Raw genomic sequence first — 12,408 nt, forward strand, 5'->3', positions numbered from 1 at the left:
AATTGCAACTGAAGAACACACCCAATTATACCGGGGAATGCGATTTTAAAACTATCTTGTTTCTCCAGTGTGATATTTAGATGATAAGGAGGTCCACGAAAATGATTCCAGGATTGAACAACTTTTCATATGAAGAGCATCTGAAGGCCTGTATTCACTAGAGTTCAGAAGAATGAAGGATGACCTCATTGAAACCTTTCGAACTGTGAAAGACCTTGATTGAGTGGATGTGGAGAGGATGTTTCTTTTGGTGGGAGAGTCTAAGATCGGAGGACATAGTGTCAGAATAGAGTGGCATCCTTTTAGAACGGAGCTGGTGAATCTGTAGAATTCTTTGCAAAAGGCAGCTGTGGAGGCCAAGTCTTTGTGTATATTTAAGGCAGAGGTTCTTAGATTCTGAATTGGTCAGGGCATGAAGGGATACGGGGAGAAGGCAGGAGACTGTTGCTGAGAGGAAAATTGGATCAGTTATGATGAAATGGCAGAGCAGACTCGACAGGCCAAGTGGCCTATTTCTATTCCTATATATGGTCTTATGGTCTTATTAGGAGAATGGATAAATATGGCAAATGGAATACAGTGTACAAAAATGTATGGTCATGTACTTTGGTAGAAGGAATGAAGAGATGCAAAGGGACTTAGGAGACCTAGTGCAGGATTCCCTAAAGGTTAACTTGCAGATTGAGTCATTAGTAAGAAAGGCAAAAGCGATGTTAGCATTTACAGATTTCCCCCACCATCTGAAGGTAGAGTATTCCTATGAAATGGTTCGTAAACCGAAATGTCGTAAAGCGAAGAAGTAATTATCATTTATTTATATGGGAAAATTTTGTGAGCGTTCGCAGACCCAAAAATAACCTACCAAGTCATGGCAAATAACACATAAAACCTAAAACAACAGTAACATATAGTAAAAGCAGGAATGATATGATAAATACACAGCCTATATAAATTAGAACTACTTCTCTACAACGATTGCCTGCTCAGATCTCCGTAGCGAAAATCTCGCGCAAGCGCTCTCAGCAGAAAATCTCACGCAAGCGCTGTTGGCATAAATGCGCTCTCCAGTAGCCTTTAAACTATGAAGTTGCCAAATCTACCAAATAACACGTAAAAATACACAGCCTATATAAAGTAGAAATAATGTATGTACAGTGTAGTATCACTTACTGGAATTGGGAGGATATCGAGCACACTGATGATGGTGTGTTAGACTGAGTCGTCACAGGTTGGTGTGGTGCAGTGGCCCCCACCCTCCAGGCCGCTGACTGATACTTTGCCGCAAAGCATGCAGCGGTAGCCGGGAGGCAAACAGCACATCTTTAAGAAAAAAGCCGAAATAAACTTGTTAATTAATTAGGTGCTACCCAACACGTAAATGTCGGCGCAGATCAGAGGCAATTGCCGATTGCACCGACACTGATCTGGGCCGACAATTATGTGTCGGCGGCACCTAATTAATTAGCATGTTTATTTCGGCTTTTTTCTTAAAGATGTGATGTGTGCCTCCTGGCTACTGCTGAATTCTCTGCGAATCGGTACAGTATCTGTCCAGGGCCCAGTGGTTGGGGTCGTGGGACACGGGGGTGTCAATTCATCGTCGATCAGGGCAGGCAGCTCATCTTCTCCTATGACTACCTGCCTCGATGTCGAAGGTCGAGGTTCGTCTTCTGCTGTGGCTGATGTGGAAGGCTTGCTTGACTGCTGAGCCTCGTGCACTTTTCTATCACACAGTTCTTTGTAAGGACTCAAACCATCTTGCAAATATCCCCTAAACCTACGTACCCTTTCAAAATTAAAGTCATACTTTACCATTGCAGCGAAAATCTCACGCAGTTGCTCCACGTTCAGTTGCTGGACGACTTCACTTACGCTACTGCATTCGGTTTCGATTCTCGAATTGCATCTTCTAATTGGATCAGCTCTTCATATATCAGTTCTTGGTCATGGGATGCCAAAACCTCTTCAACATCATCTTCGTCAGCTTCCACAAGCCAAACTCACTTTGTCCTTGCTTCATTCACCACGATCGAAATGCTTAATTAAGTCTAGTTTTACGCTAAGTGTAACACCCTTACGAGATCTTTCAGGCTTTTCCGACACCTTAGAACTCATCTTGCTAATGGCTGCTCAATGCAATGTGTTTAAGCAATGCCGGCGAGAATCTGGGGGAGAGCGGCTGCTCGGGGCGTGCGCTGCCTTTTATCACGCGCTGATTGTCTTCGTAACAGTGAAAACACCTTCTGAAGGTACTAATGTAGGTCTTTCGTAACAGTGAGGTTTCATAAAGCGAATGTTCGAAAAACGGGGGACACCTGTATTTCAAGAAGACTAGAATATAAAAGCAAGGTTGCAATGTATAAACTCTGTAAGGCATTGCTCAGACTACATTTGGAGCATTGTGAGCAGTTTTGGGCTCCACATCTAATAAAGGATGTGCTGCCATTGTAGAGGGTCCAGAGATTTATGAGAATGATCCTAGGAATGAAAGGGTTAAAATAAGGGAAGTGTTTTATGACAACGCCTGTATTTGCTGGAGTTTACCCAAGTCAATGGGTATATTTAAAGCAGACGTTGATAGGTTTTTGATTAGTAATGGTATCAAAGATTATGAGTAGAAGGCAGGAGAATGTTGAGAGGGAAAGTAAATCAGCCATGATAGAATGGAGAGCAGACTTGATGGGTTGACCATCTAATTCTGCTCCTAAGCCTTATGGGTAGCCACAGGTTCATGTGTGATTTCTGTGCATTAATGGCTTCCAGGGAATTGGTTGTTTGTAACTTAACTGACTGTGATAATTAATAATCCTCAGATTGTCTGAAAAGAGCTGGAGGCAAAGACTCTTTGAACTGCAATAACCTTAGCAGCAGCAATGTTCTTCGGCAAATCTGTCACTAGTCCTGCTGCTGCCGATAAAACAATTGAGGATGCCTCCACTGAGAAGCATGGATTTCACACCTCAGGCTCTATCCTCACTACTCCTCCTCTCCACCAACCTGGCCATCTCGCCACTCCATCCTCAATCCTGATGTAGGGTTTCAGCTTGAAACATTGACAATTACTTTCCTCTACAGATTCCAGCATCTACATTCTCTTGCATCTTCATGGTTTTCAACAGCACTGTTTTGCATAGAATTTCAATTATATTACTCTAAGGCTATGAGCATTGTTGGAAGTGTTAGAATTCTGCAAACATAGAGTGACTGGGACAGACTGATGGGTATTGTCGTCAGAAGCAGTGAGGAACATAGGGAATAAACATTCATGTGCGATACAGGCAGGTATGGTGGTAGAGATGGCCTACAAGATACCCACCTTCATGAGGCTATAGTTCAACTTTATAAAGGTTGGTACTTTACAAAGTTGAGGTACTAGAGTACTGTGTCCAGTTCTGATTGCAATAATAAAGAAAAGGTGTAATTGCGCTACAGATGGTGCAGAGGAAATTCATCAAGATGGTGCCCAGGACAGAACCTTTCAGTTCTAAGAAAAGATCCAGCTTGCTTTATCTTGAATCTGAAGGGGCTGACTTCATATTCATATAAGAGACATAGGCATGGGGTAAGAACTAAGAGATTTAAAAGGTATTTGAAGGAGATTTTGGAGAAGCAAGAGACTGATGCTGGAATCTGGAGCAACAAACAAACTGTTGGGGGAACTCTGAGTCTAGGCAGCATCTGTAGAGGGAAATAGACACTTGATGATCACATCTGCTGCCTGACCCACTGAGTTCCTACAGTTGCTTGTTTGTTGCAGAAGAGGATTATTTTTTACTGGAATACACTGCCTAAGGAGGTAATGTAGGCAAATACTTTCACAGTATTTCAGAGGTATCAAGGTGAACATTCAAAGGTCCAATTTAATGTCGGAGAAGTGTATACAATATGCATCCTGAAATGCTTTTTCTTCGCAAACATCCAAGAAAACAGAGGAGTGCCCCAAAGAATGAACAACAGTTAAATGTTAGAACCTCAAAGTCACCTCCATCTCCGCACCCTCCCACGCGTAAGAATAGGAATGACAGAGAAAACTGCATATTTGATGCAAATAGATGGGATTAATGTAGATAAAAGCCTGATATAGTGGGCCAAAATGCCTGTTTATTAGCTGTGTGAATCTATAACTCAATGAAAATGGAAGGCGACAAACAATAATAGACAAAATGAACAAGACCTGGGCAAAGTATTACACCACAGTAATATAGGGGAGGAATTTCCTTCAGAGAAGTCAGTGAGAAGAGAATGTTGAGGAAGGTCGTTATCCATATAGATTTGTATCCACAATGTAAGAGAAATTTCAGGAAGATGTCAGATGACAGAAACAGAACAAAACTGCAAATGTAATAAAATATAAATAGAAGGCTCACAGTTTGCTAGAAGAAGCTGATTACATATTGCTTCTGATGAGGTTTCTAAAAAGGCTAATCAATGCACAGGCCACAGTACCTCAAACATTGCTGTTATTACTCCTCCATAGGTCATGTAAGAAAGAGATCAAAAGAAAGAGGCTCCTCTGGAAGGTGAAATCCAGACCAGAGGGGTATAACCATGGGCTTAGTGCCAGGCTATCAGGATAATCAAGTTCTTGCTTATCCACAGATTTGTGTAAACTTGGGAACTCTTTCCTCACAAGTTGCTGCAGCCAAAATAGTCAAATATTTTCTCACTGAGGATGGTAGATTTTGTTAGTTTGGTGTACTAACAAACATGACAGCAAAAAATGAAGTTGAAATAGCCTTGATTCAACTAAATGACAGAGGTTGAAGGCAGTATAGCCTAGTTCTGGTCTTAGTTTTTCATATATTCTCTAATAGTCTCTTGACACCAAGACTCCATGTACGTCACAGTCCCGACTGTTAATTCCTCATTTTCTCCTAATTCCTTTGATGGTGGCCCACCTGGTTCTCATCAAGATCTGCAGCATAAAAACCCGGCTTTGCATCCACTCGTTACCAGATCATTGTTTTAGCCAGTGTAGTGATTAACTTTCCCGGCCGCTTAGGATTGTGTATTTTAAGTTTTACTTCAGTACCGAGGTTTACCTCTGTAACTCAGTCTCTCCGTGTCAAGATAAGTATTCTAAATTTTACTACAGTACCGAGGTTTACCTGTGTAACTCTGTCTCTCCATGTCAAAAAAAGTATTACCTACAGCTTGCCTTTCTACGCTCCGTGTCAAGATAAGTTCTACCTGCCTCCTGCTTTCCTGTTCATCCTCCTGTTTTCCGTTCAGCTCCAGCCACTCTCACACCTTCGTCTGCATCCTAACTCAATCTCCGTCTCAGTGTCCTGCGTTTGGGTTCACCCTGTTCCTTGTAACAGAACGATCTGGCCATCATGAACCCAGCGGACACATACACCCTTCAACAAGCCCTCGCCAGCCAGGGTTCCCTACTGGGACCGCACGACCAAATCCTCCGGGAAGTCATGGAAAACCTCTGTTCCCTGTCTGCTCACATCACGCAGATCGGTAAGCAGGTGGACCGTGTCTCCACTAACTTCACTCAACCCACTGCTGAAACACAGCCAAGTCAGCCCAGACGGTCAGTAGCGGCAACCTCCCATATGTCACCGACACCCCCGCCCAGACAGCCTCACGTACTGAGCCGGAGCACCACGCTGGAGATTTGGGGAAGTGCCGGGCCTTCTTCCTTCAGTGCTCCCTGGTGTTTGAACAGCAGTCGTCAACTTACTCCACGGATAAGTCAAAGATTGCTTATATCATAGGGTTGCTGCTGGGAAGTGCATTAGCGTGGGCCACAGCAGTTTGGGATAATCAACCAGATATCTGCTCTTCTTTCGCCACTTTTATCGCAGAAATGAGAAGGATCTTTGACCACCCCGTCCGTGGTAAGGATGCCGTCAAGCGTCTACTCACTCTCCATCAGGGCTCAGGCAGCGTTGCCGAATATTCTGTGGAGTTCCGGATGTTGGTGGCCGACTTGGGGTGGAACGATGAGGCACTCCAAGGGAAATTTCGGAATAGTCTCAGCGACATGGTGAAAGACGAGTTGGCGACAAGAGACGATACAGACAGCCTGGATTCCCTGATCTCCCTAGCCACCAGGTTGGACAATCGCCTTCGAGAATGCCATAGAGAGAGAACTGGTCGTCCACCACCTTTGGCCACTCCTCGGCACTCATACCACCTCCTGCCAGAACAAGCCTCTCTCCTCCTCCTGCTCCTAGAGTAGCTCCCAGCCCTGTCGTTTCCACCGCCCCAGGAGAGGAGCCCATGCAGCTGGGACAGAACCGCCTTTCTCCCACTGATCGACTCCGGAGAGTGAGAGCGGGTGTGTGTCTATATTGCCTCTTGTCCGGTCTCTTCCTTGCCACCTGCCCCCTTCGGCCAAAAAGGGAAGGCTCAACAGTGGCAGGGGGGACCCTGGTGAGTCAGACAACATTCCCTTCCGTACCCCGACCCCGGATGCAGCTTCAAGCCACTTTGTGTTACAACCAACAGTCCATGCCTCTGTTGGCACTGGTGGTTCCGGCGCAGAGGGAAACTTTTTGGATGAAAACTTAGCTTTCCAAGCTGGAATTCCTCGTGAGCCATTGAGTACCCTCCTGGAAGCCCGGGCACTGGACAATAGACTACTGGCCTGAGTCACACACTGCACAGAACCCCTGTTTCTCCTTCTCTCTGGAAACCATCAGGAACAGGTACAATTCAATTTAATTTCCTCTCCTCAAGCCCCTATAGTTTTTGGTTACCCCTGGATAAACCGTCATAATCCCCACATCAACTGGCCCACCAGGAAAATAGTCAACTGGAGCTCGTTCTGTTATTCTACTGGTCTGCAATCAGCCCTTTCCCCAGTGGAGGTCACTGCAACCTCATCCACCTCTGAGCCCCCTAACTTGTCCAGGATTCCCGTAGAGTATCACGGTCTGGGAGAAGTGTTTAGCAAGCAACAGGCTCTTTCCCTGCCTCCACATCGCCCTTACCATTGCGCTATTGACCTTCTCCCCAGAGCCTCACTACCCACCAGTCGGCTGTACAACCTGTCCCAACCAGAAAGGGAAGCAATGGAGACTTATATAAATGACTTCCTTGCGGCTGGCATTATCCGACTCTGATCTTCTCCTGTAGGCACAGGTTTCTTCTTTGTGGGGAAGAAAGATGACTCACTGTGCCCCTGCATTGACTACTATGGCCTGAACAATATCACCATAAAGAATAAGTATCCCCTGCCCCTTATCGATTCAACATTCAAGCCCTGTCATGGAGCCACAATTTTCTCTAAATTGGACTTGCGGAATGCCTATCACTCGGTCAAGATAAGGGAGGGGGATGAATGGAAAACAGCTTTTAATACCCCCCTCGGTCACTTCGAATATCTGGTCATGCCATTCGGTCTCACCAATGCCCCCGCCGTCTTCCAAGCCCTGGTAAATGATGTCCTTAGGGACTTTATTAACCGTTTTGTTTTTGTTTATTTGGACGACATCTTAATCTTCTCCCGTAATCTTCAGGAGCACAACCACCATGTCCGTCAGGTTCTTCAGAGGCTTTTGGAGAACAAGCTATTTATTAAGGCAGAGAAGTGTGATTTCCATGCCCGTTCTGTCAGTTTCCTGGGGTACATCATCAAGAGCGGGCAAGTGAGGGTGGATCCCGAAAAGATCCAAGCGGTGGCGGAGTGGCCAAAACCCACGACGCTCAAGCAACTCCAGCGATTTCTGTGGTTTGCAGACTTCTACCGTCGCTTCATCAGGGACTACAGCCGGGCGGCAGCGCCCCTTACTCAGCTCACCTCTCCTGCGGTCCCCTTCCACTGGACCCCCGAAGTGGACTCAGCCTTCTCGGAGCTGAAGAGGCGTTTCACCTCCGCTCCCATCCTGGTCCAACCTGATTCCTCTTGCCAATTCATTGTGGAAGTCGACGCCTCCGACTCTGGGGTGGGAGCGGTCCTCTCCCAATGCTCCATCCCAGACCAAAAGTTCTAAGCCTGCACCTTCTTCTCTCGCCGTCTATCCTGTTCTGAATGGAACTACGATGTTGGGGACCGGGAGTTGCTGGCCATCAAACTCGCCTTGGAGGAGTGGAGGCACTGGCTGGAGGGAGCAGAACAACCTTTCATCGTCTGGATGGACCATGAGAACCTGGCATACATCCAAACTGCTAAATGCCTTAACTCCCGCCAAGCCTGTTGGGCACTATATTTTGGTCATTTCAAATTCACCCTCACCTATCGTCCTGGTTCCAAGAACGGGAAGCCAGATGCTCTCTCTCGTCTATACATCTCCGAGGAGGGCCTTCCCAACCCCGAGGCCATCCTTCCACCATCCTGTGTTGTGACTGCCCTCACCTGGGAGATCGAATCCATAGTCAAAGATGCCCAATGGACTCAATCTGACCCAGGCAATGGACCCCCCAATCGCCTCTTCATGCCCGACTCTGTCCAGTCTCAGGTTCTCCAGTGGGGGCATACTTCCCAGTTCGCCTGTCATCCTGGAATTGATCAAATCCTGTCCCTTCTGAAGTGACATTTCTGGTGGCCCACCATGGATACTGACACCTGTTCCTTTGTCTCTGCCTGTTCCGTATGTGCCCGCGGAAAAGCCCCCTATCGACCACCTGCTGGGCTGCTTCATCCCCTACCTGTCCCTGGCCGCCCTTGGTCCCACATTGCTCTGGATTTCGTCACTGGACCACTCCCTTCACATGGGAACACTGCTGTACTCACCGTGGTGGACTGTTTCTCCAAAGCCATGCACTTCATAGCCCTTCCCAAACTCCCTACAGTCCATGAAACAGCCGACCTCCTTGTCCATCACGTCTTCCTCCTTCATGGAATTCCCTCTGACATTGTTTCTGACCGAGACCCCCAATTCATTTCTCAAGTCTGGAACTCCTTCTGCCAAGCCCTCGGAGCTTCAGTAAGTCTGTCTTCCTTTTTCCATCCACGGACTAATGGTCAAACGGAACGAGCAAATCAGAATTTGGAAGCAGCACTGCGCTGCATATCTGCCAACAACCCGTCATCCTGGAGCACCCATCTCACTTGGATAGAGTACGCCCACAACTGCCTGGTCAGCACTGCCACTGGAATGTCTCCCTTCGAATGCTCCCTCAGTTACCAACCCCCTCTGTTTTCTGCACATGAAGACAACATGGCTGTGCCTTCAGTTCAGGCCCATCTCCGCTGGTGCCGCAAGGTCTGGAAGGATGCACGCTCGGCCCTGCTCCATTCAGCTGACCGCAACCGGGAGATGGCCGATCGCCATCGAATTCCTGTGCCCAACTTTCGGCCTGGGCAGAAGGTTTGGCTCTTTTCAAGAGACATCCCCCTCAAAACTGAATCCAAGAAACTCACCCCTCGTTACATTGGACCACCCAAAATCGAGAGCCTCATCAGCCCCTCAGTGGTCAAACTCAGACTGCCCAGGTCCATGCACATTCATCTCATGTTCCACATCTCCCACTGAAACCTGTGTCTGTCAGCCGTTTGTGCCCTCCTGCTGAACCTCCTCCACCCGCCCGGATCATTGACGACTACCCAGTTTACACCGTCCGGCGAATACTGGATGTGCGCCGCCGAGGCAGGGGTCTCCAGTACCTGGTCAACTGGGAGGGATACGGTCCTGAGGAGCGCTCCCGGATTCCCTGCTCCTTCCTCTCGGACCCTTCCCTCATCTGAGATTTCCATTGTGACAATCTGGATAAGCATGGTGGTTCGCCCGGAGGCTCCCATTGAGGGGGTGGGGTATTATCACAGTCCTAACCATTAATTCCCCATTTTCTCCTAATTCCCTTTGATGGCGACACAACTGGTTCTCATGAAGACCTGCAGCATATTTGCATCCACTCGTTGTCAGATCGTTGTTTTAACCAGTGTGGTGATTAACGCTCCTGGCTGTTTAGGATTGTGTGTTCTAAGTTTTACTTCAGTACCGAGGTTACCTGCATAACTCTGTCTCTCCATGTCAAGATAAGGATTCTAAGATTTACTTCAGTACTGAGGTAACCTGTGTAACTCCATCTCTCTATGTCAAGATACATATTCTAAGTTTTACTTCAGTACTGAGGTTTACATGTGTAACTCCGTCTCTCCGTGTCGAGAAGAGTATTGTCTACCGCTTGTCTTTCTACGCTCTGTGTCAAAGTAAGTTCTGCCTGCTTCCTGCTTTCCTGTTCACCCTCCTGTTTGCCGTTCAGCTCCAGCCACTCTCACACCCTTGTCTGCATCCTAACTCAATCTCCGTGCCAGTGTCCTGCGTTTGGGTTCACCCCGTTCCTTGAAAGAATGTACCTGCTTGAGGTTGTAGAATCCTCTCTTATCGCAGTTGGGAATGTGAAATCTGTAAAGGTCCTCATTAGTACGCTGTTGTGCCAGGATAATCCTGTCAATTGCTCGCTGCATTTCCTCCTGACATGGCCCCTGAGTAAAAAGAGAAGATTATTATTATTATGACTTTGTCCTTCTAAGGCAATATATAATCATTTCTCCAAAACTGATAGTGAATTATAAATGCATTTTTACTCTTTCCTTGTTAAATATGATTTTTAATTCTGTGGTACATTCCATTTAACCAATTAATTTATTACTTATCTTATTTAGAGATACTGTGCAGGACAGGCCCTTTCAGCCCTATGAACCGCACCACCCAGAAACCCACTTATGTAACACTAGCCCAATTACAGGACAATTTACAATGATCAATTGACCTCCTAACCCAGATGTTATTGGACTGTCGTTGGAAACCGGAGCACCCGGAAGAAACTCACGCCGTCACGAAGAGAACAAACAAACTGCTTACAGACAGCGCTGGAATTGAACTCTGAGTTATATTAGATAATCATTGATATCAAAATCCAGAATCCATTTTAGTCATGCCATCATAAATTGGGAAAAGTTGGGCCATGTCTGGAATAAAATAAAATTATCTACTTGAAATCTGTGGAAAAATAAATAACAAAGTTGAATGCTTCAGCCAGATCTTAAGGCTACATGACACAGTAGCAGAATTATGCAATTTGGCCCATCGAGTCCCATGGCTCATTTATTATTCTTCTGAACTCTATTCTCCACCCTTTTCCTCATAACCTTTGTCACCCTTACTAATCAAGAACCTATCAACCTCCTCCTTAAACTTATCCAATGTCTTGGTCTCCAAAGCTGTCTGTGGTGATGAATTCCACAGATTCACACCTTCTGGCTAAGAAACTCTTCCTCATTTCTGTTCAAAAGCAAAGTCCTCTTCTGAGGCTGTACTTTTGTGCCTTAGGCTCTTCCATAGAAACCATAGAAAAACTACAGCACAGAAACAGGCCTTTTGGCCCTTCTTGGCTGTGCTGAACCATTTTCTGCCTAGTCCCACTGACCTGCACACAGACCATATCCCTCCATACACCTCCCATCCATGTATCTGTCCAATTTATTCTTAAATTTTAAAAAAGGAACCTGCATTTACCACCTTGTCTGGCAGCTCATTCCATACTCCCACCACTCTCTGGGTGAAGAAGCCCCCGGCTAATGTTCGCTTTAAACTTTTCCCCCCTCACCCTTAACCCATGTCCCCTGGTTTTTTTCTCCCCTTGCCTCAGTGGAAAAAGCCTGCTTGCATTCACTCTGTCTATACCCATCATAATTTTATATACCTCTATCAAATCTCCCCTCATTTTTCTACGCTCCAGGGAATAAAGTCCTAACCTATTCAACCTTTCACTGTAACTGAGTTTCTCAAGTCCTGGCAACATCCTTGTAAACCTTCTCTGCACTCTTTCAACCTTATTTATATCTTTCCTGTAATTTGATGACCAAAACTGAACACAGTACTCCAGATTCGGCCTCACCAATGCCTTATACAACCTCATCATAACATTCCAGCTTTTATACTCGATACTTTGATTAATAAAGGCCAATGTACCAAAAGCTCTCTTTGTGATCCTATCTACCTGTGACGTCACTTTTAGGGAATTTTGTATCTGTATTCCCATATCCCTCTGTTCTACTGTACTCCTCAGTGCCTTACCATTAACCCTGTATGTTCTACGTTGGTTTGTCCTTCCAACGTGCAATACCTCACACTTGTTTGTATTAAACTCCATCCGCCATTTTTCAGCCCATTTTTCCAGCTGGTCCAAGTCCCTCTGCAGGCTCTGAAAACCTTCCTCACTGTCTACTACACCTCCAATCTTTGTATCATCAGCAAATTTGCTGATTCAATTTACCACATTATCATCCAGATCATTGATATAGATGACAAATAACAATGGACCCAGCACTGATCCCTGTGGCACACCACTAGACACAGGCCTCCACTCGGAGAAGCAATTCTCTACTACCACTCTTTGGCTTCTTCCATTGAGCCAATGTCTAATTCAATTTACCACCTCTTCATGTATACCTAGCGACTGAATTTTCCTAACTAACCCCCCATGCGGGACCTTGTCAAAGGCCTT

At 46.1% G+C, this 12,408-nt stretch overlaps 1 protein-coding gene across 1 annotated transcript in view; it reads right to left on the minus strand.

The window, feature by feature from the left end:
• The window catches only part of LOC140195377 (insulin-like growth factor-binding protein 4), a 120,546-nt gene that overhangs the window by 10,901 nt on the left and 97,237 nt on the right, over positions 1 to 12,408 (minus strand). Inside the window, exon 3 of the mRNA XM_072253589.1 lies at positions 10,256 to 10,384. Coding sequence (XP_072109690.1) covers positions 10,256 to 10,384 — 129 coding nt within the window. The remainder of the gene's footprint in view (positions 1 to 10,255; positions 10,385 to 12,408) is intronic.

The sequence above is a fragment of the Mobula birostris genome, chromosome 3, assembly GCF_030028105.1.
Source record: "Mobula birostris isolate sMobBir1 chromosome 3, sMobBir1.hap1, whole genome shotgun sequence".
In the NCBI taxonomy this organism is placed as follows: domain Eukaryota; kingdom Metazoa; phylum Chordata; class Chondrichthyes; order Myliobatiformes; family Myliobatidae; genus Mobula; species Mobula birostris.